This window comes from Hyaena hyaena, unplaced genomic scaffold (genome assembly GCF_003009895.1).
Source record: "Hyaena hyaena isolate Hyena2069 unplaced genomic scaffold, ASM300989v1 scaffold_53, whole genome shotgun sequence".
NCBI lineage: Eukaryota > Metazoa > Chordata > Mammalia > Carnivora > Hyaenidae > Hyaena > Hyaena hyaena.
In genome coordinates this window covers 3,217,027-3,244,109 of record NW_024080686.1, presented here as the reverse complement: position 1 = coordinate 3,244,109, position 27,083 = coordinate 3,217,027, and the positions used below count along the sequence as shown (strand labels likewise).

Sequence of the window (27,083 nt, the reverse complement as noted above, 5' to 3'; positions counted from 1 at the left end):
AGCTCAGAGCCTGGAGGCTGCTTCAGATTCTGTGTCTCCCTCTCTCTCTGACCCTCCCCTGCTCATGCTGGCTCGCACGCTCTCTCTCTCTCTCTCTCTCTCTCAGAAATAAATTTAAAAAAAAAAAAAAACTTAAAAAAATTTTTTTTCAAAAGAAAATCCTGGGCCACGGATACCATGAGGAACCAGGCGGGGACAAAACAAAAGCAGCGAGGGAAACATGACCTTAGACAAAGTACCGATGAGGTCACAGTCTCCAAATCCCAAAACGCCTACCCACGCAGGCACACGCGCTTGCACGCATACGCAGGCACACGTGCGGGAAGGGGCGAGCACGGGCTCAACGGGGTCAGGAGACTTTCAAGAACCCCAGGTATCAGAACTATCTGCTCTGCCACAGCACCACACGGCACAAGGCACTTGCTAAGGGGACGAGGTGAGGCACGGTCTTCGCGGCACGGAGAACGTACAATCTAGGAGGAAGACACAGGGTGGAAAACTGAATGATTCCAAGCCCAGCGTCCAGTGGGTCCTCGGGGGAGCACGAGGGACGGTGGGCTACACGGGCCCCCCTGCCCTTATAACCCTGCTTCCTCCTTGCGGCCGTCACAGCCGCCTCGTGCAGCTTAGAAGCTTCCAGATCCTGCCCGCTCCCTGCCTCCTGGCTGAGCGGCACGGACGCTGCCAACATCTGACGCGCCGTCTCCCTGCACCCACACTGCCACCGCTCTAGCCCTTCTCTCTCACCCCTCGTCATCCCTGTGCTCTGACATCCAGCACCCCCTGCGCTGCCCCTGCCTGTGTCCCTAGCACATGGGAGGTGTCGGGAGAGGACCCCGGAGGCAGGATTTGATCTGGCGCCGCCGTGACCAGGAGGTTGCGCCCTGATCAAGCAGGAGGGGGAGGAAGGCCATTCAGGGTGCGAGAGAGGCAGAGCCCAACCTCCCGACGTTTCCCATCATGACCTTCAAAAGAACGTGATGTAATGAACTTTGTGGTTCCTGAGATGACAGTGACATTCCAACCACCAAGATGAGTCTCCCCACCACCTTCAGGGCCACCTCTTCTTCCTCATGGTAAAGCTCACCTTTGGCAGAGGCTTCTGGAAGGCCTGCATCGCCAGGAGCAGAGGGGCCGCCGTCGTCCAGTTATAATACCTGACACGAGAAAATGAAACAGATGTCAAAGATCAAGGCTCAGAATGAAAACTCCTCCAAGCGTCATGAGAAACAGTCATGGAAAGTTCTAGAACTCCAGCTGGGCGTCCCTAACAGGCCAGCACCCTCCCCCTCCCCTACATGCTCCTCCCTGGCGGGGCCCCCTCGCCCTGCTGACTCACAGCAGCCAGTCCCAGGGGCCAAGCACAGACAGGCAGACGTGGCGGCCACTGTGCTGAGCACCACGGCACATTGAGCCACCTGTGTGCTTGTGGCATCTCTTGCCACACTTCACAGAAAAGGCAACCGGGTTCCCCAAGTTAATACCTAAACGCCCTTGACCTCCCGTCAGGGAAGAAAGCTTGCCAACAGGCTACAAAAACACCTGCACATGCCGTGACCTGAGACAGCGAAGCTGGGGTCATACGCCGTCTATTCTGTTCCCGCCCGTGCACGACACAGGTCCGAGGCCCAGGCGCCACGGGCTGAGATCGGGCACCCTCTGTTACAAAATCTAGTACTGACAAACATGAAAACCCACGTCAGCCTACCAACTAGATAACACCACAGGGTTATGCCAATAGTGAGGAGCTAATAATAACTGTGAACAAAGACCTCATTTTATAACTTATCTAAGGGTTATATGTTTCTAAGGTTCATTGTCGCGGTCTCCGCATCTGAAAACAGTAAAAGTCTCACAGTGCCACGTGACGGCCGAAAGGACTTCCCAGAGGAACTTACTTATTCCCGATCTTCACCACAAGATTGGGGTCGTCGATGAGAGCTGGGTTGTCCACAAACTGCTGATAGGACACAGCTTGTTCCAGAAATGCATCTGTGAAGGCAATCGGGGGGAAAGAGGAGCCGACATAAGGGACGTTCCGTTCGGAGGAGTCGGCTCGCTTTCCACTCACTCGCTCACAAGCGTCTTCCAGCTGTATAGACAACTCTCCCAAGGTCCCTGTACAGGGGCTTCGGCTAGCTCTGGGGACGGAGCCTGTGCAGAAGTGAAGTGAGGCCGGCGGCAGCGGGAGGGTGTGGGGAGGCGAGCCCGCAGGGAGTGAGGCAGGGGAAACAGCCGTCTGCACACGCGTCTGCAGAAGCAGCGGAGTGGTAAGCGCGCTCGGAAACCAGCCCACTCAGGTTAAGTCCCATTTATTGGTGTGAGCTTGTAGTGAGCAAGTACTTAACCTCCCCGAGGCTCGGTCCCCTTGTGTGTAACACGTAGCATGGGGCTCAGAACCGCGCCGGCTTCCTCAGGGGTGAATGGAGGGCACAGCGTCCTGAGGGCTCACTCAGGGTCAGGGGCGCGGTGCTGATCCCTGCCCCGCGTTGCAGGTGCAGAAGCTGGCCCCAGACCCTCCCTGCCCACCCAGCCCCAGCACGCTCGGGGAGGCGGGAAGGGCACAGGGTCAGGAGCCCCTGGACCTGAGCCCTGACTCTGGCTTCCGTAACGAGCGCTGACCTAAGGCCCCGGCCTCCCCTGGAGGTGCCCCATTCAGCCGGGCCGTGTCTTGAGCCCTGATGAGGGAAGGCTCTGACCACCTCTCTGATTCGTTCCACCCTTCCCCTAGGGAGGTCCTATATACCCTGCACAAAACCAGGACCGGGGAGGCCCAGGACACTGAGAGTCACCCCGGATCATGATGCCAACTCAGACTGGCCACGACACGTACCTTTGGAATCCTAATTCATACCACTAGGTACTCTCCTCGGGGGCTCCCGGCCATGGGAATCTGGCCTCCTCTGTGCGGACCCCCATGAGATGACAGTGGGTACACATGTACCAGAGAGGGGATACCATCAAACACCAGCCTCCTCATACCCCCCACCCATCCACAGAGTGCTCACCGCCCCCCCTTCAAGGCTTCAGAGAGGCTGGCACCAGAGATTTGGAAACATAATGTGGCTGGTTATTAGTGGGCAGGGGTCTTAGAAAGACTTCCTGTGATGGACTAAACCAGCTGGATCACATTAAGCAACTTCTTTCAGTTCCTCACCAGGGCGATGGATGGGCTGGTTCGGGCACCAGAATCAAGGGCCGCAGCCTTGAAAAGAAATGCACAAAGCCCTGAAGGGACCTGAGGATGGAGACGGGAGTCGCGGACGGCTTCTCAGGGCAGGAAGGGAAGACGGTGGCCCGTGAGCGGCAAGGGGCTGAAATGCACACCCTCCCCCACCCCCTACTGGAAAGACCGATCATTGGTGGGGGAAAGGGGGGTGATGAAAAAGAGAGAACAGTGGCAGTGGGTGGTAGAGGGACACCGGGGCTATTAGGTCCACGCAAGGAATTCGGCAGTTGGTGGCGGCTGGTGCATCCACTGGAGTACTGGAAAACCGTCATTATGAATACGGTAGCTGCTAGGAATTAACTCACCACCTACGCCAAGCCTGAGAGCACCCTTCAGACCCAGCTGGGAAGCGCCCCAGGACTTGCTCAGACTCAGACGTCCCTCCCTCCTCCAAGACCCTACAGCATCCCTGCATGCTTCCAAAGCTCTGTGCTTCCGCACCCACTGACACACCCACTGGGTCCCCAGGACACCTCTGCAGGGCGAGCTCAGGGCAAGGAGACACCTCGTGCTCAGCAGACATGCCTGACCTCAAGTGGCCCTGAAGCCATGCGTGAACAGCAGACTGTTCTCAGGTCAGCCACCTGCGAGCCAGCAACACACGGGCCTTGAGCCACAAGGAGTCATTTGCGCTATCACAGACACAGCCAAGCGGAAAGCGACTTGTGACATGAACTAGAGCCCAAGCTTCCGGACGTTCCAGCCGGTGGCCACAAGAGGGCGCTCGTGGCTTGAGGACGGGCTTCGCGGCCAGAGCGGCCAGGCGTTACCTTTGGTGATCTCCCTGTTGTCGCTGAGGCCCCCGCAGAGGGAGATGGCGATGGACGGCAGGTCCCTCAGGCTGTCCGAGGTGCTCTCCACGCCGCTGTCGATGCCAGAGCTGCCCACGGACTGCGGGGACTGGTTGGCGGACCGGGCGCCGTTGTCGCTGGCGTGCTTCGCGAGCCCGGAAGGATCTCCGCTGGAAGGAGGGAGAGGGGAGACGTTCTGAGGTCGAAGGACATCAGATGACTCCCGCCTCGCGAGAGCCCTCGAGGGAGCGAAGCAGGCCATCTCGGGACCAAAACAAAGGAAACAAGTTCAACGAATAACCTTCGGAGAGAAACGAGCATTGGGTCCCCTCCCAAGCCTGTGTGACATGAACGGAGGAGAAGGCACGGTGTCCAGTGAGGTCACAGGACCTCCCAGGAGCCAGCCCTCCGTGCTGGTCACAGGACTGAACAGGGGCCCCACGGAGGAGCCTCTCCTGGGGCGGGACGGGGCCGGGCAGCTGCCGGCTGCAGCGACACCACCATCATGTCACCGTGGGGGCAGCCGCGTGCCTGCCTTCCTGCTCAGAGGTGGGAAGCCACCGTCCGGAGACAGGGCCACACGCGCGCCTCCGGAGGAAGTCCACTGGGGTTACCGGTCGCTTCTCACAGTAAACTCTGAGCCTCCCGCACCCTTTGCTCACTCGCTTTTCAACCAAGTGCAAGGAAGGAACCAGACCCACACTGACTAACAGAAAATGATCAGAGGAATGAAAGTAAATTTTACTTTTTGGGAAAATACAGGGCAGCGACTTCGGGGTCCATATCCGTGAGGTCATCCAGGTAGACGCCGTCAGCACCCAGGTGCCGGCTTCGTTTGTCTGAAAGAGCACATGGGCCGAGTCAGACACCCATCTTCCAGAAACACAGCTTCTGGGTCGCTCTAGGAAGCATTTAAAGCATGACGTGCAGATGCGCGCAAAAGTGCCCCCACGGGCCCAAGAACACGAGAGTTGGAAGTCCGAGGCGCGACCCCAGAGGCCGACTGACCCAAGTCAGCACGCGACCCCATCACCGCCAATGGGATGACCCTGACCAAGTTATGGGACTTTGAGGAGTCTCTGTCCCCTGTGTGTGAAGGGCGTAAAGCGGTCTAGGCATGCGATATATTGAAGCAACCCCCGTTGTCACCATCATCATCACACGACGAGAGCGGTCATTAAGGAAGCCCTTCTCTGGTCAGCACTCCAGGCGCGGCAGCCCACGCGGCACACGGCAGTCACGGCGCACGGGACTGCAGACTTCCCGCTCACCCCTGCCACAGAGTTCACCCACTGGTTCACACCCATCCAGAAAACTGCACAGAGCTGCGTGGTTAACACATCAGGCTGGACGTCGGTGCCTCCTGATAGGCAGCCAGCTGTGTCTCAGACTAGCAATTATGGAGTGCCTGCTGTGTGCCAACCACTATTCTGCGCGCAGAGGAAACAAAAGGAAACCAGACCGAGAGATTCTTGATCTCACAGAGCACGTATGTTCTAGCAGGCGGGTTCCCGGCAAAAACAGGCAAACGCACAGATGCTCATCTGAAATGAGCCCTCGCAGAAATTAAAACAGGTAATGTGCTGGATGGACTGCAGCTCGGCGCAGGGAGAGAAAGGCCACGATGAGCTCCGTCATCAGCTCCCTACACAGCCCCAAGTGTGTGAAGACCTCATCCCTCTGGATCCCAGCACCCCGCTCTACAACGTGGGGGACTCACCGCACCACCCCCAAGGATTCCTGTCATCTGATTTTCTAGAACTCTATTCTAATAACTTAACACCTTCAGCAACAGGGAGCACCCTGCACACGACGGCTGCCCCAGTTCAGCTCCCACCCTGATGACTTTGGAACCCCTGAGAGAGGGAACCCTAGCGTGCAGGGCACCAAGTTCACACACAAAGAGCTGGCTCCCACCGGCCTTCCCACCTTTTTTCCTTGAAGGAGAATCGGTCTTGCTCGCCGTCGGGGCTGCGCTGGCAGAGGGGGGCTTGGGGTCTTCAATCGTGGGTAAAGGCGGGGCCGCAGCTCCTAAGGCCTCGACATCTTCTTCGTTCACAAACTGCATGTCCGCTGGAGGCTTGCTCGACTCTAAACCGGGCGGCACGGGAGGCCTGGCCAGCGTCGGCGACTGGTCACTGAACGCATCTGAAGATTCACTCTGAATGGTCTGAAAGTGCATCTTATCACAGATTTTTCTACTGTTTAATGGACTGCAGTCTTTCATCTTGTGTGGAGATGACTAGATCGAAGGGGCAGAGAGAGACAGACAGACAGAACGGTCAGCGCGTGGGCAAACAGAAAAACAGAGTTAGTTAGGGAAACACAATTCACCAACTAACGATCTGCAGAACTGACCACCCTCGGGAGTCACCCAACAATTTCCATACCTGCCAAAAGATTCTAGAAAAACCAGCGTGTGCACAGCAAATGCACTCTCATCTATAACATCAAACTTCCAAGGAGAAGTAAGTGAGACTAGTAATGGCCAACAAATAGAAAAAGATGCTCAAATAAATGTCCACCAGTAGAATGGGAAGTATATTCACATGGTGGGTAGTTTGCAGCATTGACAAGCAACGAATTACAACTACACACAACATGATGAATGTTGTCAAACTAACCTCCGCTGGAGGCTGTTTGTCTTTCCGGGGGGTGAATGTGAATGGTAACTACAAAGGGTAGGCTTTGGGTGAAGTGGGTGAAGCCCCGCTTCTCAGTCTGGGTGCAAGTCCCACGGACACCCTCACAGTGTGAACATGTTATTTCCTGCACGCTTATGCTCTGGGCATAAGCATGTCACAGTTTAATGAAGTTTACCCCCAAAATGTGAGTGAGTTAGTAAAGAACTGGCGATCGGTTCACAGGAGTGGGAAATTAACATTTGAGCCTACTTCTCCGAGGAGTTTCTAGCTCTGGAAAAGATTTATCCACATGAAAACCCAAAATGCAATGTATGGGTTAGGGCGAGAAGGGGGGGTATTCATTTGTGTATCCGATCTCACAGCTTCTAGTGCAAACGAACGCAACGCTGTAGCACGTCTGTGGTCGGAAGCGTTCTGCCAGAAGCGATGGGTTAGCACTTTCACGCCGTTTCTCCGGCAGCAAATGACATGAGTTTGTAAAGACAGCTGGCTGGGTCAGCACTACTGCTTGTGGGCAGAGAAATCAGCATTTTTCATGAAAGCGAACTATAACCCAGAGAAGGAAAGAATCCACAGCTCTACCTCGATAGGCCTTCCCTCCTAAGAGCTGCTTGTGTGGATTCTTCCTAGGAGTGCTTTCAACGTTCGCTCCTTCATTAGTTCCTTCGTTCATTCATATTACAAATATTTACTGGGGACACAAGAAGCTATAGTGTGTTCTAAAGGCCTTACAATATTTTTTTAAAAATTTATAGGAATATACCCAAGATGTCTTTTAGTAGACTGGAATATGAAACAAACTTTCTAGAGAGAAAAGAGTACGCCCATTTCAAGATTTTTGGAAACCATCCTCGGTGTACGGCAGAACTGAGGTGGGATGGGGGGCGGGGAGGGGGGGCTTACCTTTGCAGCCTGGGGCAATTCTCCCCAAAGCCAGAGCATTTCCAGATTATTCTTCTGCACCGTCCTCTCCGTGGCCTTACTGACCAATTCTGAATCACTTTTCGGTGTTGAAGGTCGGGAGCCTGAAGGGCTTAACGGAACACAAATTCGTGATTAAACGGGGAAGGGAAACTTTTTGAGATGTTTTTGGCCCAGAAGTCTATGGTTCAAACAGCCCAGAGAATGAACACAGGCTTCACGACATTCCCCCCTGTGGCCACCAGGGGGCCACAGAACGCGCGACAGGGGGAAGGAGCTACCAATTTGGGCAACCTGTGGGCCCTGCCTCCAAACCCCAAGGTGAGAGAAGGCATTTAGAAAGGAAAGTTGCGGGAAAGACAGATGAAAATAGAAAGGGGGAAAAATAGAGTCTGCTCTCATCTCGGAACCACCCACCTTTCCCCACCTCGCCCTGAGCTCCCCTCCCCTGCGTTCTCAGCTTCCAACCCGAGTCTGTCAGCTCTCAGCGGCGAAGGGGCCCCCCTCTCTCAGCCACGCCCCCATCAAATTCCACATTTAACACATGAATCCGCACTGGCTTTGAAAACAGGGAACTGGTTCACATGCCAACTTTGCACAAATGCCGAAGGCCAAAGATAAACTCACTAGCGTGGCAGGAGCCTCTACGTTGAGATTTTACAAAATATTAGATCTTCCAGGAATCCTTCAAAGATCCACCTGTTTGCTAAGGCTCGTTCTGTGGCAACATACCATGAGGCTTAATGCTCAGGCCAGCTTTTAAGGGGCTGGAATTTGTGTTCTCCTCTCTATTTTCCATAGGTCTACTTTTTGGACCGGAACGAAGCCTTCCCTCTCTGTCCAGCCAAGAGTACATCCTATCTCACTTCTCACAGTAACCTCAACAACACCCGGATGAGAAAAAATACCCCTGTGATCACTCCCTGCCTTTATTCTCCCACATCATTTCCACCAGTTACACGCCGGTACCGCATGAAGCTGGGACTAACCCTCTTCCCCAGCCCCATGCCCCACCAGCCCCCAGGCTTGGCCTCACGGACCCGAGTTAGATTTCAACTCCAGCCGAATACACCTTCCTGTCAGGACGAGCAGTCGCAGATAAAACCCAACTTGTATCAAACCGACAGGAGCCCGCAATGGCCAAATCGGTCCCCAGATCTCTGTCCATTGGGCCATTTGGACCGGACTAGCCACTCTCTCTCTCTCTCTCTCTCTCCCGCCTCCATGTCACACCGAGGTGCTCACAGGCTGGTTCATCGACAGCCCACGGTGCCCACTGCCCGCCTAACCATCTGGGCGGTACGTTGCTGCGGTGTGGCCCTCGCGCGCTCCTTCACCAGCGTGTGGACTAGAAGTGTGCGCGCCACGGGGCACGCCTCCGGACACCCCCTCTCCTACCCCCTGGGAAGTGGTCCCACGAGAGGAAGTGAGCGCTCCGTTCATCTGAGTGGTAACACGCCCGTCACCTTCTCACCTCTCTTGCTCCCTCTAGTCCAGTAATTATGCTTCTCTCCAAAGGGCCAACGCTCTCCGGGCACTGTGTGCCCACGATTACACAGTCACTGCAGGTGGAATGGGCAGAGGGGGTGTCGTGCCCTCCCACGTGCCTACGACCGCCTGCACGGAAACACTGCACCCCGACTGGCCCCCTGTCCTCATCAGCACTGCACCCCGAGCTCAAGTCGCTTCACACGCTCCTGCTGCTCTATTTATCACATAAAATACTTATATGTTGTTATAAGTTCTGTGGAAGAAGAAACTGTCTCACCCACTGCACGAAATTAAGTAAAGCCCTTGAGACTGAACTTGCTCTGGAGGAGGAGGGGCCAGCAGATTTCATGTGTGAAAGGCCAGAGCGGACAGCTCAAGCTTCGTGGGTTCCGCGATCTCTGTCAGAACCGCACGGTCCGGCCATCGTAGCACCGACGCGGCCACAGATGACACGGAAACAAACTGGCCGCGCTCCCGCAGCACCCCGAGAAGAGGTGGAGGGCCGCCTGTGGCCCCGTCGGCTCTCGCCGGCCAACCGCTGCTCGAGAAGAAGGCAAATGCTGAACACAGTTCTCCTGCGGCACCAACTCCAGATTCCCTGATACTCTGATCCTTTGATGGACGCCACAAGCCATCGGTTTCCAGAGAGGTATTCAGGGCCGCAAATTCACATTCACAGAGAACCAAGCCCGGTGTGGAAGCCGGAAGCTAGGAGTCCCATCTCTCCCGCTCAACACGCCACGTAAATGGTGACACGTGGGCACTACCAGCCTTTGTCCAAAGCCTTCTGTACACAAATACATGCGCACGCTCTGTGGAATCTGGATTCACGGACGGTGTTCCGGGAGAAGACTCCCAACGCTGAGTGTGACGGAATGGAAGAATGGGGGGTTCCAAAGCTTCCCACCATCAAATAATAGACTTTTAAGATCAAGGGTTGTTCAAAAAAGTAAGTTTACAAGGTCAATGGCTGATTTTCACAAGTAATGCATTTAGTAACACTGTTAACGGCCTTCAGGATTTTGCCAGCCCCAGGGAGGCAAGTTAACTGTTCACCATGTCATGGACCTCCTTCTAAAATCACCTTTCCTGGGCACATGAAACCTCCAAATGAAGCACCTCCTGAGAACTGGTTCTTTAATCCCAAAGGAAAACAGTTTCCCACGTAGAAATTAGTCATAGCTTCAATGTTAACCTTTATAAAGGAAGCCATGTAAATCCACCGTGTAGCTTAGAGTTAAGGCAGCTCAGAAGGGGTGAAGGCAGAAATCTCAGACTATGGCATCCGATGAAAATACAAACCTATGCAATCTTAAACCTTAAGAACCCCCCCCCCCCATGCTAGTCTCAAAAATTCCATATTCTCGAAATGCTGGGGAAACACGATTGCATTACTCAGGAAGTCTCAAAAGCTATCGAAAGGAATTATAATAACTCCCCTCACATGAAAGGTCTTATAAACTTCTTTGCTGAACAACCCTCGAGACAAAACAAAGATCGTATTCCCAATTTTTATGTCATTATTGTTTTGCCAAGCACTCCACAAAATTAGGAAGGGCTCTCTGCTTAATCATTAGTTTGCAGAGAAACCAAATTTAGTAGTGGGAAAAAAAAATCTAATAATCTACAGATGCTTAAAAACACCAAAGGAAAATAATCATCTCTGTGTCTCCTCTTCAGAAGTAATTTGGTTAGTCAAACAGATTTGTAAGAGTTAGATCCAAATTTTCGCTTATATCATCTCTGTGTGTTTTCTGCGTAAGTAATTTGGTCAATGGTAAACAGGCGTTTAAGTAAGGGTTAGAGCAGAGGTTTTATTAGGGAAGACATCCAAGTGGGTAAAAAGGCCCCTCTACCTTTCCGGAGCATAGCAGTGAGAAGGCTGCGGAGGGCAAGAGCTAGAAAGGCCTCCCTCGGCCACAACTACCAGGTGGGGGCCAGTCCTCTGGCAATCTAGCGGGCTACTGGATACCACGTGATGGACATTAAAAGAAAGAAAAATCATAGGTCAATTAAATTAAATTTCACATCAATTCTCTGCCTAACTCTGCACAATCACATCTGTAAGAAAAGGAACGCACTGCGGCATCTGACGAGGGCAGGGGACCGTCTGTTGAAATCGCTAGGAAATCAACATCAATTTTTTGAACCACGAGAACAGGAAACTGCCCAAAAGACTCATTTCACTTTCTCTTTCATCCTGATGCCCGTAAATGATGGTTTTTCTCGGGTCAGAATTTGGTGCTTAATCAAGCTGTATACTCCAAAGATTTATTTGGTCAACTCTGCTGCTGCCAGTTATCTCTTTAAAGAAAATACATCATTTCAAATATGGAAATGGATCTATTTATCCTAATTTGTAATTGCACCGGACCACACGATCCGACATGGTCGTTGTTCCGGATTCAGACAGGAACACATGAAAGAGAAACATATCCGGAGGTGTGTTTACAACATTTATTTGGGGGCACCTTGGTGGCTCAGGCTGTTGAGCGACCGACTTTGGCTCAGGTCATGATCTCATGGTTTTGTGAGTTCAAGCCCCCGCATCGGGCTCGCTGCTGTCAGCACAGAGCCTGCTTCAGATCCTCTGTCTCCCTCTCTCTAACCCTCTCCTGCTCGCTCACTCTCTCAAAAATAAACAAAATGTAAAAATAAAATAAAACATTTATTTTGAATTCTTAAAACTAATGTAGGGCATTTGAACAGATTTTTTTTTAAACCCCTTCGTGGTTTCTAAGTATTCCACATAATTTTCTTCTAAAAGTGCCGTGTTTTTCCCTTAGGGTTCATCTCCACAGACCTAGGGAGACAATGGAGGAGACAATGGACAACATCCGCACTGTCCATCACAACAGCTACGAGCCACACATGGCTGCCATGTTCTCGAAGTAGGACACATCCAAACTGAGAGGGTCCGTACATGTGAAATTCACAATGATCATACACACTGCGAAATCTTTCACTAATAACTTTCTGAAAGCTAGCTATTTGATGATATTTTGGATATGCTGGGTCAAAGGAAATATATAAAAATGAACTCCATCAGTTTCTTTTAACCTCTTAAGGATGGCTCCTAGATTATTATAAAGGACATATGCAGCGAGCAATATGCATCTACTGCATGGGGCTGGTCTGCAGACAGACCTCCAGGAGACCTCCCGGGGCCCCAGCCCCCACTCTGGCTGGCTAACACTCGCTGTCACGGTCCTGGCTGGAAACAGGCATGGGACGTATCTATTTTTCTGTGACTTCGACTCCAGCGCATGCTGCTGACTTTGCTGTCTCATTAGCGAGGTCACTTGAGAGAAACCTGAACGAGGAATGTGTCTGGTGGACTCTAGCTTTTGGCACGAAGCAGGGCCTCCTATACTTCCACATAAACTCCCAGTACATCTAACACATTAGGAGCAAGAATGACCCAGGGATGTCACTGTCCCGGGGACAGTGATCAGTGTTACCACACCTCTGAACATTCGAGACTTTTTCCCCCAGTGGCCCTCCCTCCACTGTGAACTTTTAATACCACGGACAGACTGTGTATCTGCTTATGTGCTGTGACCCCTCCAGAGGCCACAAGCCATTATAACATCTAAGAACCTTTGCTGCCCAGGAACCAACTATTTGGTCCCGATGGGGGTGACACCGTCCCTGCTGAGGGCACACGGTCTCCATCTGCCCCCTCCCCAGTTCTTCTGAAAAGTGCTCAGAGGGGCTCACGTACTCTCAGAGTTATCACTGACAGAAGTTTCCGGAGCCTTCGGGATGGTACCCTGCACGCTGAGCGGTTCTGGTTCTCCACATTTATACCGGATTTTAGGGGACTTCAGACTTCTTGTCAGGAAAATAAATACCCTTGAACTCGGCAGAAGGGATTACGCATGGGGAGAGGGCATCGTTCTAACAGCCCAGAGCCACCTCGGTGGTGCCTAGGGCAGCGGCTTGTTCCCGAACCTTATTTGAGAGCTAAGTGTCAAGAAAGGCTCAGTCACCTGTTTTCTCCCACTGACACTTAGCACTGAGTAACTTCAGTGTCACGTGCGGGGAGCCCAGAGCCGTATTTGCAGGTTGACTGGGGTATCACATAGATGTTGATGGTCTGCCCGTGTCCTTTTCAATCCTGCTCTAAACTACATTTTTTCACTCTTTACTTATATTTCACCATTTCATTAAACGCACTTCCTATAAGTGACTTCAAATCCTCTGGACGAGGGTGCATGAATGCACACGCTTCCCCCAGCAACCTACCTTGCACTGGGCGACCACTCTCTATCAGAATTAGGATATGATGCTGACTGAGGGTAAGTCATGACGGGGGAAGGGCTTTCCTCAGCAACATCTTGTTGGAATGCAGGTATGTCATTAGGAAGAGTTCTGGAGGGGAAAAAAAAAAAAGACTAAAGTCAAGGAATTATTAGCGATAGATCCATAATAAAGGGAAGTTTCCATTTTATCCTGATTATCTGTAAATTGTTTATGGAGTAACACGATCTCCTTCTAACACCCAGGCGTAGTCCAAGCAGTGGAGAGGGAGAAAGCGAGGCAGACACACATACAAACATGTTTTGTGCGTTGGCTGAACAGTAAATGTAAAGTGACTGTATTCGAGCGCCTGGACTGAGAGACGTGCGTGATGGCTACACAGGCTGCTATTTACACTACGGCACCGAAACCGGACCCGGGAGGCTGTAAAGGTCTCGCTGTTCACGGACGGAGGTGTCCGTGATAATACTTCATCCGGCAGAACAAATAAGTGATATAAACCAAAGGAATCTTATAATTATAAAATGATTGCAGATCCACCTTGTTTCAGGTAGGATGCATTCACTAAATATTAGGATGTGCGGGGAGCCTGGGTGGCCCAGGTGGTTGAGCGTCCAACTTCAGCTCAGGTCATGATCTTGAGGTTCGGGAGTTCAAGCCCCACACGGGGCTCTGTGCTGACAGCTCGGAGCCTGGAGCCTGCTTTGGATTTTGTGTCTCCCTCTCTCTCCACCCCTCCCCTGCTTGTTCTCTTTCTCTCTCTCTCAAGAATAAATAAACATTAAAAAAAATTTAAATAGGATGCACTATTTCACTCACACAGAGGCCATCTGTCCATATTTTTGGTGTTCCCTGAGACATCTACCACTAACTTCTGGAATTAAAAGCCACACAGGCATGACAACTATAATAAGACCAACCACCAGTTTCTGAGTCTATAGCAGACTAGAGGCTATAGTTAGGAAAAGGGCCATTGTGAATCTGCCTGTATTTTTAGCCAAGGGAAAAAAAAATCCTATTCTGAATAATGAAGCAGAGGGATACTCCCAATGTCCCTTATCCCTTCTTTATGCTAACAAGATACAAAAATAGTTGTCAAAAATGATACTGAGCTACATAAAAATCTGAAACATCAAGCATGCTTTACAAATGAGTTTTTCTCTTTTAAAACTCGCAGTGACAACATCGTAATACGCAGAAGCAGAATGTCACCGTACTGCTAAAAGCAAAGCAAAGTCGAACAAGATGACCATTAAACCTTGGGCCTAATCAAAACTGAAAAAGGGAAAGTTTGGAGGGAAAATTGGTGACGTTCTACACGTACTTGTAACCTGAAGTCTATCACAGATCAGTCCCTACTGTAAGTCAGCCCAACTGCCGGGGACACGGCTGGTGCCCAGAGAAGAGGAGGCAGGTTCCGGGGCACGTGGGTGGCTCAGTTGGTTAAGTGTCTGACTCTTGTTTTCAGCTCAGGTCACGATCTCACAGATCAAGCCCTGCATCGGGCTCTGTGAGAACACTGCAAAGCCTGCTTGGGATTCTCTCTCTCCCTTTCTCTCAGCCTCTCTCTCTCTTTCTTTCAAAATAAATTTAAAAAATTAAAAAATAAAGAGTACCCAGGTTCTGAAACTATGGTTTGGTGCATGAAGCGTCAGTTTGCACAGTTCTCTGGTCCTTGGCTCTGTCCTGGATGTCGAAGTTACCAGGAGGTCTGTTACTACCAGCTGCCTCAAATCTCGTTGCTACTTTAAGGCTGGGTCCACACAATTCTAAAACTCCATCTAAAATGGGGCGCCTGGGTGGCTCAGTCGGTTAAGCGGCAGACTTCGGCTCAGGTCATGATCTCACGGTTCATGAGTTCAAGCCCCCGCATCCAGCTCTGCACCGACAGCTCAGAGCCTGGGGCCTGCTTCCAATTCTGCGTCTCCCTCTCTCTCTGCCTCTCCCCTGCTCATGCTCTCTCTCTCAAATATAAATTTAAAAACATTACAAAAAACCTTTTTTTTAACTCCACCTAAAATCCATTACCATGAGAACAAGGAATTCTGGGGGAAAAGAAGAGTTTGCAAGAATCACCTTAACGGGTCAATGCACCCAATTGGGACACAGGTCCCGCCTCTCGAATGCACTTACCTACTGCCGTCCGGCGGGTCGGCCTCCTCGTCCGAGCTCATCTCTATGGGAAACATGTCTTCATCCTCAGAGGTGTTCACGTTGTCGTCTCTTTTCAGGCTGTCCAGCTGCGACTTTCTCCTCCTTTTTCTTCTCTTCTTCACTAACGAGCTGCTTGAAGAGGCCTCGCTGGGAGGGGAGGCCTGGGCTGCCGGGTTGGGGTCCAGGCTTCGGCTCCAATCTACAGAGTTCCTCTTCAGCTGGAACTCCACGCGGGCGGCTCCCTCAGACAGGATGGGCGAGGTGGCCAGGTACATGGGGATCACTTCCTACAGGACAAGACAGTTTTCAGAGTCTCATCACTTTGAGTTTAATGAGGAGGGTGCTGCTAACGGCCAGCCGGGGTTACCCGAGCACCCTGGGGGAAGGCCTTGCAGGGCAGGCCGGCCAGTCGCCACCACCACAGCAGTGCGGCAGCCGGACCAGATAGCCAACCACAAAGTCAACGGTGCACTCAATGTCATTTGTACTGAATCCTGCGTTTTCATAATTGTAACAAAGCAAGATAACTAGTGATTTCAGGCCACCAAGAGTCAGCTGTGTTTCAAGTACCCAAAAAAAGAGGAGAGACATGGACTTTGAGTCATCATATTACCCTAGTAACTGGACTCAGTTTTGCATTTCAGTGTGGGTGTGTGTGCATAAAAGAGAGAAGGAATGTGTATGTATTTTTTTTAATTTTTTTTAACGTTTATTCATTGTTTGTGAGAGAGAGAGAGCCAGAGCGTGAGTGGGGGAGAGGCAGAGAGAGAGGGAGACACAGAACTGGAAGCAGGCTCCAGGCTGAGCTGTCACTACAGAGCCCCGATGCGGGGCTTGAACTCATGAACCACGAGATCATGACCTGAGCCGAAGTCGGACGCTTAACCGACTGAGCCACCCAGGCGCCCCTGAATTTTCTATTATGCACTGAATTAAGATGATAGTAATTTAAAAAACATAAACCCAGCTGACAACCCCCATCCCCAAACCCACCAACAAGGGAGCAGACACCCAGGTAACGGCTGTTGATTAGATGCTGACTCTCTTCTTAAAAACAAAAGGAAAAAACACAAGCCTGTCAATTTAACAGTTTAAAAATGATTTAGCAGTTTTTAAAAAACCATAACGATCACCGTATTAATGGATGACTTATTTAGTATGCCATACTCGGTAACAAGAAGTCAAGAATATATACAGGGGCGCCTGGGTGGCCCAGTCAGTTAAGCATCAGACTTGATCTCACAGCTTATGAGCTAGAGCCCCTCAGCCAGCTCTGAGCTGACAGCTTGGAGCTGCTTCAGATTCGGGGGCTCCCTCTCTCTCTGCCCCTCCCCTGCTTGTGCTCTGTCTCTCTCCCTCTCTCTCTCTCTCAAAGAAAACATGGGGCTGACTCTTAGAGAACACGCGATGTGCTGCACTTATAAAATGAATATCTGAGAGATGAAGCCTTAGGCCGGAGAGGGGGAAGGGAGAGGTCATATCACCCAGCCGCTCAGAGGGCCAAAGAAGAAATGTAGACGGCCTTGACACGGGGTTAAGAGCAAAGAACGGTCCACAGCTTGGACAGGGGAGAAGCAGATCCCACAGGTGGAGGGGAGACCGTACCCTGGAACAATCCTGAGATGAGGGACACAGGCTTCCTAGCTTCCGGTGGCCTTCGAGGGGTCGCCAGAGGTGCGAGTGAGGGGAGGAACGCACTGTGATCTGCGAAGCCCCGTCCCACCCATGGGCACTGTCAAGGCCAGCACAGCAGGCCCACAGGTCTATGGCGTCCACCACAGCCTCGCCCGAAGTGCTTCTTCAGCCCTCACAGGGTAAATCTGTCCAGAGCTAAGGGGCAGCAGAAGTTTAAAATGCAAGTATCCATGTGAGATGGAAAGAATCAGTAATTATGACTTAACGCTTCTCAGAGCCTTCCCTTTGAATAGGAAGGCAAAGGTGGGCAGGGACTCCCCCACCCCCACCCCCCACCGGCCATGGGTTATTACAGAAGATGGAGGGAGGATGGAAGATGCTGGTCCTCTGATGGGGACACGGAAAGGAAGCAGAGCCTGGGACAGTTGTATTCTGAAACTAAAACTACGGGCATGTGTTGTAGAACCCGGAGCTGTTGAGATCGGCTCCTTTCCAGAAAGCTGCTGTCTTCCCGTAAAGGAACTCATCTAAGAGGATTCTACAAAGGAATCACAACCCAGGATCCCTTCAATGTGGCTTTCTCAATGAAAGATAGAGCTAAAAAGCGGTTTGTCTTAGACGAAAACATAGCGGTGAATCGTCATTATTCTTAGCTAGGACGCCGAAAGGAGGCACAAGGAAAGAAAACAAAAAGATATAAAATGGATTCCATCAAAATTTAAGTTTTGTGCTTCAAAGGACACCATCAAGAAAGCTAACAGACATATCTAAGGACCTCTTAACAACTCAATAATAAAAAGACCAAAACCCAATTTTAAAAAAGATCTGAAGATCTTTTCTCTAAACATTTCTCTAAAGAAGATACACAGGGGCGCCTGGCTGGCTCAGTCAGTTAAGCGTCCGACTCTTGGTTTCGGCTCAGGTCATGATCTCACGGTTTTGTGGATTCGAGCCCCACATCGGGCTCTGCGCTGACAGTGCAGAGCCTGCCTGAGATTCTCTCTCTCTCCCTCTCTGCCCCTCCCCTGCGTGCGCTGTCTCTCTCCAAATAAATAAACTTTAAAAATATATACTAAAGAAGACACACAAATGTATCCAATAAGAACATGAGAAGAGGCTCAGCATCGTTAGTCATCAGGGAGACGCAAACTAACCCACGATGAGCTGCCCCTTCGCCCCCAGGATGGCTGGAATCAATCAGACAGCGAGGGTTGATGAGGATGTGGACAAATCAAAACTCTCTCATGCACTTCAGGTGGGAACATCAAATGGTGCCCAGCTTTGGACCACGGTCTGGGAGGCCCTCAAACACTGAACACAGAGTGGCCACGTGACACAGCAATTGTACTCCTAGGTACACGCCCGAGAGAAACGAAAATGCGCGTCCACACGAAAGCGCGACATTATTCATCATGGCCAGAAGGCAGAAACATCCCAAATGTCCAGGGGCACATGAAGGGATGAACAAAATGGGGTGCGTGGAAACCATGGGCTGTTATCCTGCCAGCACAGGCTAAGGAACAGATGGACCCACAACACATGCAAAGTGGGAGAAACCAGGCACAGACGACAACACACTGTAAGATGGCGTTCGTATGGACGTTCAGAAGAGGGAAATGTATACGAACAGGAAGAAGAGGGGCTGCTTAGGGCTCAGGAAGGAATGGGGGCTTGCGGGCAGGTAGGTGACAGATGAAGGGTGCAAGGTTTCTATCTGGGGTGATGACAATGTCCTAAAATTCCTGGTGATGGTTGCACATGTCTTATGAGAGAGAATACTGAAAAACACCGAATCGTCTGCTAGAAATGGATAAATCACATGGTGCCCGAATTAATAAAACTATTAATCTTTTAAAAAATAAAAAATAAACCAAGGGACACAGGAGTGCTGATGCATAGGGGCACATGCACCCAATGTTCATAGCAGCACTCTCCAAATCATGGAAAGAACCTAAGTGTCCATCAACTGACAAATGGGTCAAGAAGATGTGGTTCATCTATACGATGGAATACTACATGGCAATGAGAAAGAATGAACTCTGGCCACGTGTAGCAACATGGATGGACCTTGAGGGTGTTATGCTGAGCGAAATAAGTCAGGCAGAGAAAGACAGATATGATATGTTTTCACTTATAAGTGGATTAGGAGGAACTTAACAGAGGACCATGGGGGAGGAGAAGGGGAAAAATAGTTGGGGAGAGGGAGGAGGCAAACCATGAGAGACTCTTGAGTGCTGAGAACAAACTGAGGACTGATGGGCGGGGGAAGGTGGGTGATGGGCATGGAGGAGGGCACTTGTGGGGATGAGCACTGGGTGTTATATGGAAACCAACTTGATAATAAACTATGAAAGAAAAAAAAAGAAAGAAAGAAAAAGAAAAGGGATTTGGCCACTCACGAAACACAACTTAGAACATCCAGCCCTCCAGGATTTGACATACCAGTGTAACCTGTACACTCTGGACGACAGCTTGGATGACATTTGGTTCCGGTTTCCTAGGACGCGGTGAGCACACAGAGGTGGGTCAGGACTGCCAGGCCTTGTGTGGACACAGCACGCACCCACCCTGTCGGGCTCCAACACCCCCGGTCAGGGGAAACAGCCACCCTTCTCTGCCACGACGGGCTACAGGGCCCAGCACAGCATTACTTCTCCACACAAACTTCCGCTGTGTCCTCCAGATAAGCATCGCTCAAAACGCAAAACTAGGAAGTAACGCTGACCACCCAGCCGTCCTACCTGATCATTATCAGTCTCTTGAACAAAAAACGCTTCTCCGTTGTCTCCCAGCTTCATGTGCAAATCCACAGATTCCCCGTTGATTTCTATGTCAACCTGAAAGAAAAACACTCGTCACCACAACAGGAAACCTCCGGGGGGCGAGTCTCGACATACAGGTATTTTACTCACATACATCCCCAAATGATCTCACAATTCCAAATCTCAATCACTCAGGCCCGGCTTAGGTGCTCTTCCCCATCAGAAGTGGAGTCTGTTTGCCTCCATCCCCCACCTTGAGCCCGGGAAGGCTTGCGATTGCCCCCAGCTAGAAGCCCAACAGAAGTGGCCCTATGGAACTTCCAAGTCCAGGTCAGCAGAAGAATGCAGATTCCACATGGCTCCTTTCCTCCGCAGATGCTCACACTATATCCAGTCACCATGTTGTGAGGCCACCCAGGCCATGTGCAGAGGCCACATGTGGGCGTTCTGGCCAACACTCTCAGCCGAGGGCCCCGCCTGGGGCCGGCAGCCATGGGAGTGACCGCATCTTTGGACGGGGTCTGCCAACTGAGACCTCAGAGGGCAGAGAAACACCAGCCCGGCCGCACGTGGTCTGAATTTCTGACCCACCAGACCCAGGAGCTTAAGAAATAGCTGGTTTTTGCCACTACGTTTTGGAGTGATTTAACGCCATGATATGAGTTAATATACTTGTCAGTTCAGGGACCAACTGCTTCCAGTGCAGAGCCACAATCCCAGCGGTCTAAAGCTCAGTCCAAAGACAAGATACGACAAGTTTTCTCTGGAGAGAGAAACTGCACCGCAGGTCACCGGGTCCTAGGCTCTTACCACTTTCTCTCGGGAGCGCAGGACGCCCATCTTCCCAAAGCGCACGTGGAAAGGGGAGCACTGAAGGCTCCCGTTGGGTTGGCGGACGACGATGATGTCAATACATCCGGACAGGGTGGCAGGATTCAGGCCCTTGTAGAGTTCCTTCACGGTGACAAACACCTGGCCGGCCAACTGCCCCACGTAATTCATGGTTTGAGCCTGGAAAACAGAGACACAAACAACCCACATGCGGACACACAATTAACTCAGAGAAGGCCGTCCATCGAGAGCCGGTCCAAATGGGCGCGTTATTGTGTCACACGCATGAATTACACGTGTGACTTGCACACCTTGTTCGCGTCATTTTGTTCCAGGGAATGGGCTCCACCACACCCCCCCCACTGCCCATCTACCCCCCACGCGGTCAGCAAGCCCGCAAACCTCCACCCCGGCAGCCCCAGAAACGCATCTGTTAACACCGGGCTCTTCCCCTCCGGGCCCAGCGATGCCTTGCGGCTCCTGCCAGCTTCGCTCTGTCATCACATGTAGGTTTTACACACGAAATCGTAAAACTTGAAAAAAGAGACTGTATTTGCTACAGTCTTAGTATCTATCGCCCACCATGCCAAGTAGAGTAGATAGTCAATAACATGAGAAGAAAAAAGTGACTATTTTTGCTTGAGAAGGAAAGACAATGACTCCTTTACAACCATTTCCATCCCAGTCACGGTCTGTCTCTCTGACCCTGGCCCACGATTCCCCGAGACATTCATTCCAAACACTCTGGTTTGTCTGCCCAGCTAATCAGCTGAAGTCCGGTCAGCAAACACCCGGGCATTTCCTCCACAAAGGACCTGGTGGTGGGGACACAGAGACACAAGAGACCAAGTCCCTGTCCTCTGAAGGGACTCACAGGCTCATGAAGGAGACAGAAGTAAAACACAAGGAACTAAGTATGGCAGTGTGGCTCTGTCTGTTTCAGGCACACGCTAAGGGCCAGGACTGAGGGGCGGAGGGGCCACACCAGGCGGGCAAGGAGGGAAAAGGTGGGCAGAGCCCCGCAGTGGGCTGTACCCGTGACAGAGAACATGCAGGGAAGGATGCGAGTTTAAGCCACGCCGGGAGGTCCACACGTTTCTAGCTGGCAACGTGAAGCCACCGCAGATCCGGGAATGACAAAATGATGATTCGATCCATGAATTCGAGAAAGTATCATGATAACAATGTGCCGACTGACAAGAAACAGCCAGAAGGTGGAAGACTAAGTGGCGGCTGCCAATGATGGTGCAGACTAGACACCAGCCCGAAAGGGGACCTTGAGGAGGAAGTGGAGGTGAGCGGGCAGGGAGATGCTCGGTACAGAGGACTGGCCAGGAGCTGGCGCCCTGCTCTGGCTCCCACGACCGCCTCAGGGCTGCTCCTCACCTGCCCACCTGGGCAGAGCCCACCCTCCGCTGCCACGGTCTGGCCCTGTCACGTGCCCGATGGGACTCCGACACCTCAGACTGGCCCATGGCCCCCGAGGGCCATCCCTACAGCCCCCCTCCACCACTCACTCCTCCTCGCTCCACCAAGTGGGACTCCAGCTCTCAGAGGCGGCTGTCCCCAGGTGCCCGCCCCCAGGTGCCCGCCCCCAGGTGCCCGCCCTCAGAAGTGGCTGCCCTCAAGGGACCATCCTCAGGGCACCTGCCCCTAGGGGCCCGCCCTCAGGATCAGCTCCGTTGGGGGCTCCCTCCTTGCCAGCCTGCAGGCCCCCTCTTCCCCAGCTTAGCTGACCTCAAGCGTAGGCCCAGTCAAACCTGCACTCCCCTCTCCTCTCTGTGCAGTTTGGTGGCCTCATGAGGCCACGTGGTTTCAGCATCTGAGCATGAAGGGTCTGCACGCCGGACCCCAAGACCTTACCCTCCCTCCCACCCATCATGCACCAGTGATCGCCCACCCTCCGTGGGGGTGCGAGGGACCAGGCTGAGCCCACCCACCTCAGGTCCCTGACAATGATCGCGGCGACCGCCATCTTGCGCATGCACACCTGTCCCTGACCTGTTAGCACAGTTCGGGCCTGTGATCTTTCTTGCGCTGATGTGTCTCGATTTGGCCCTATGGTTTTCCTGTCACTGGGTGAAGCCAGATTGTCCCTGAGGCCAAGGATCAAGCTTTGTCTTTTCAAGTTAAAAAAAAACAAAAACTACCTTTTATAAGCCTCAACTCAACTCCTGTGACATGCGCAGAAGTGATCGTAGCACCCCTCCCCCCCGCTTTACAAATGAGGAAACTGAGGCCCAATGCTGGTCGGTCAAAAGCCCTGCAGGCAGGGGGTAAACACAAACTGTTGATTTAAGGCTAATTTAGAACAGGCCAGAGCCCTAACAGCAACGAACAAAACCTACAGACGAGGTCTGCGCGATGCACCGGCCCCCACTGCTAATGCAAGTCACGTGCACATAAAAATAGAAAATGGCACAATTTCTGCGTGACCGTGCAAGCTAACTGACTTCGTGTGATAGGGGAGAGGAGACCGTTCCTGAAGAGATGAGCAATGCGAAAAAGGCTTCCTTGAAACCCTGATACATCTTGTTTTTGTTTTGGGGTTTAAGGAAGCCTTATGCTCAACGTGGGGCTCAAACTCACGACCCCGAGATCAAGAGTCACATCACAGGCTCTTCCAACCGAGCCAGCCAGGGTGAAGAACCCTGATCCTTCTTCTAGGGAATTATTTTACCAAAAAACAAACAAACAAAAACAAACAAACAAAAAAAACCCAAAACAACAACAACAAAAAACACTGCCTCAATGTTCAATGTAGATTTTAACGTACAGGGCTCCCCAAGGGGGGTAAGCCTCTAACTCTGCAGCCAAGTGGAAGCAGCATGAACATTTTTGTATGATTCTCTCACATGACCAGGTGCTCGAGTAATTCTCCCAACAACGCCGAGGCCTTTCAGACGAGGAAACTTAAGGACCGGCCGCTGCTCATGCACCCCCCACCCTACCCTGCCCCGGCCAGCATGCCATATCCCCAACAGAGAGAAAGTTCACAACCAGACCATTCCCACCTGCCCGCACCCCAGCTTCTTATCTGTAAGATGAGAACATTAGCCTAGACAACTGCAAGGTCCGATGGCTCCAAGATAAAGCCTGAAGGCGCATCTTTAATAATTCAGACTAAAGGGTGCTCTGCTGTCTTGCCCTCAAGAACAAAGCACCCCTCCCGCTTGTCAGCGAGCAAATTGAAGGTTATTGTGCAGAATCTGAAGATTTCGAAGGCGGCAGGGCCCTCGGTTGTTATTCTGATACCTCGTTTGGAAGAAATAAGCCCCGAAATGGAAAGTGACAGGGAGTGCTCCCCGACTCGCAGAGATGGAGCGGGACCCCGAACTTCCTGATTCCTGGTCCTGTGATCTTTCCTTCGTGCCTGGTGTGATTCTCCCACCACAAATAATCAGAAGTTACTTGGTATCTTTAGTTACCCCTTCTACTGAATAATGTATTTGCAGATCTGAAAATATCTCCATTTGGAAAGAAGGGAATCTGTTCCGTAAATTCTTAGCCAATGACAGGATCATAGCCCCACCCAGCAGTAGGCTCCCAGGAACTCTCCTCAGCATCTACAAGGACTGTCTTAACTGATTGCTGAGAAGTTTCTAGAAAGGAGACTACTACATGAATACTATCTGAAACACAGGGAAAAAACCGGGTTGGCAAGGCTGGGAAGAAACTGGAGCCCACGTGCACTGTTGGTGGGAATGCAAAACGGCACGGCGCTGTGTATGGAAAAGTACAGAACACAGTTCCTCAGAAAATTAAAAATAGAATTACCATACGACCCAGCCATTCCACTTCTAGATACAAATCCCAAAAAACCGAAAGCAGGGTCTCAAAGAGATGTTTGCACGCCCGTGTTCACAGAAGCATTATCCCAATGGCCACCAGGTGGAAATGACCCAAGTGACCCTTGATGGATGATGAGTGGACACACCAAAATGTGGACTGTACATCCAATGGGGTGTTAGTCAGCCTTAAAAAGGAAGGAAATTCCAACACATGCTACAACATGGATAAACCTTGAGGACACCACGCCGTGCTAAGTGAAATAGGCCGGTCACAAAAGGTCAAATGCCCTGTGTCTAATTCCACCTGCCGAAAGTCCCTAGAGCACGCCAACCCTAGAAACAGGAAGTAGAACCGCGATCACCGGCGGCTTCGGGGAGGAGGGAAGGGGCGTTTGTAAGAAACAAAGCTGGAGCTGGATGGAGGGACGGACGCACAGACAGGGTGAATGTCCTTATACGAAGTGTTCTGAACTGTACACCTGCAAATGGTTAAGGCAGTCAATTTTATGTGACGGCTATTTTACCACGATTTTAAAGGGGGGTGAGCAAGAACACTGGACTAACCTGAACTCATTTCAGGAAGGTGAATAATATGTGCCGGGGCCCAGGAGGCACGGGACAGCCTTTGCGGGGGCAGTGGGGGGGGTCCCCAGTTCACCCCCAGCATCCGCTTGGCTGAGAGGCGGAGGCACCTATGGCTCTTCTTTCTCCTCTTCCAGGATTTTTCTAAATAAGCGCAGGGCAAATATTGGAGGAACACAAGACCAGCTGGGCGCCAATTTCACTTCCTCCTTTGCGCTCCATTCAAAGTCAAGGGGCTTAGGGAAGAAGGCAACCTGATCTCCCTAAGGTCAAGACGCCAGAGCAGCCAGCCTGAGATGGACTCACCTCCCTACACTGGCTCGTTCATCTCACTACTGTCCTCTCTCCCCATGTTCACTATCACTCAGGATCGGGCGGTGAGGGGAATATTTTGAAGACCAACGCATCTTAATTACCTGACGGGTAACCAAAGCACAACCTGTAAAACACAAAACGAAACGCTTGTGCGTGCAGGGAGATTGCTTGGAGACACAAACACCTGCGTTTTACTCCCCCCCCCCCCCCCCCCCCCCCCCCCCGCCCCGTTCCGAATTCCTTTTAAGTCTAATGATTTTCGTCTCAAAACTCGGCGAGAAATAGCTGCTTCACCTGATAGGGCTTCGTGCATCTCATGAAAGAGGATCGCAGAGCCTATTTCAGTCATCTTTTAAGGAGAGATAACCCAAACGCGCACAAACACTCTCTGGCCAAATGGAGAGTTCTCCAAACCGTACTGTGGGTTTTCAGAGGCTAGGGAACCCATAAAATGTTATGCACATAAATACATATTAAATGTTATATGTATATATGTATTATTTATTTTAACAGGGCATCTTCTAGCTTTCCAGAAGATAGTTTGAGGCTAATTTTCTGAGGCTATGACATCTTACGGGAATACCGTCTTTCCGATAGTCTTCCCTAAGTTAGAAACTACTATGGTACTTGTATTAGAGCCAAACAGATAAAACATTAAATCCAAAAGCACAGGGGCGCCTGGGTGGCTCAGTCAGCTAAGCGTCCGACTTCTGCTTAGCTGATCACGATCTTTTTTTTTTTTTAATTTTTTTTAAATGTTTTTATTTATTTCTAGGAGAGAGAGAGAGAGAGAGAGAGAGACAGCGTGAGCAGGGGAGGGTCAGAGAGAGAGGGAGTCACAGACTGAAACAGGCTCCAGGCTCTGAGCTGGCAGTCAGCACAGAGCCCGACGCGGGGCTCGAACCGCGAGATCATGACCTAAGCGAAAGTCGGACGCTTAACCGACTAAGCCGCCCAGGCGCCCCTAGCTGATCACGATCTTACGGCTCATGGGTTCGAGCCCCGTGAAGGGCTCTCTGCAGTCAGTGCAGAGCCAGCTTCGGACCCCCTGTTCCCCGCTCTCTCTGCCCCTCCCTCCCTCCCTCCCTCCCTCTCTCTCTCGCTCTCAAAAATAAATAAATTTTTTTTAAAGATCCAAAAGCATATTTCCACCTGGGATTCCACTTACAACATTAATAATAAACAGTGTATTCAACTCGAATGGCAACAGGTACTAAATACGAGAGTTCTAACTATTTTAGGCCAAGCCCCTTAACCGTCAACTCGGAAACTGCTTGCTCCACTCATTTGATATGCAAGTGGGTAAGTCATTTTTCATTCCCTTCCCAGTCGTCTCTGGAATATGACCAAAGCCATGTTTCCCGGGAAACAATGGTCTCCCCACTTTAATCCTGTGGGGTGGCTCCTCAGAAATGAAATGGTAGTTTGGGAGGCAACCCGTAAATGAGCGTCTATGCTCCCCTTCCCTGAGAGGCTGACCGACCAGGACCCCCACCTTGACCAAGGTCAAAATGAAGGCAAAATGCCCAAGACTCCAGCCCGCAGAATCCCCATCTCTGTTAAATCTTTCTCACCTCCACTTCTCTTTCTCCGCTCCCTAATCTGCATTTGCACATCAATTCACAGAGCACAGAAAACCATCCCGGGAGTGAGCTCGTGTGATAAAAATCTAA

At 51.4% G+C, this 27,083-nt stretch overlaps 1 protein-coding gene across 4 annotated transcripts in view; it reads right to left on the bottom strand.

Annotated features, from left to right (window-relative positions):
• LPIN1 (lipin 1) overlaps window positions 1–27,083 on the bottom strand; it is an 83,450-nt gene that overhangs the window by 29,767 nt on the left and 26,600 nt on the right. For 2 of the 4 annotated variants that reach the window (XR_005528265.1, XM_039231030.1), the window contains exons 2-12: window positions 20,702–20,902; window positions 19,871–19,966; window positions 15,474–15,781; window positions 13,326–13,451; window positions 10,934–11,041; window positions 7,569–7,698; window positions 5,950–6,262; window positions 4,766–4,859; window positions 4,000–4,190; window positions 1,899–1,992; window positions 1,088–1,157 (exon numbers count right to left, since the gene is read on the bottom strand). Coding sequence is in view for 3 of the 4 variants with exons in the window: in XM_039231030.1 (XP_039086961.1) it covers window positions 1,088–1,157; window positions 1,899–1,992; window positions 4,000–4,190; window positions 4,766–4,859; window positions 5,950–6,262; window positions 7,569–7,698; window positions 10,934–11,041; window positions 13,326–13,451; window positions 15,474–15,781; window positions 19,871–19,966; window positions 20,702–20,902 (1,731 nt within the window). In the remaining variant the exon portion in view is untranslated. The remainder of the gene's footprint in view (window positions 1–1,087; window positions 1,158–1,898; window positions 1,993–3,999; window positions 4,191–4,765; window positions 4,860–5,949; window positions 6,263–7,568; window positions 7,699–10,933; window positions 11,042–13,325; window positions 13,452–15,473; window positions 15,782–19,870; window positions 19,967–20,701; window positions 20,903–27,083) is intronic. The other 2 variants (XM_039231031.1, XM_039231032.1) reach the window with 2 other exon arrangements.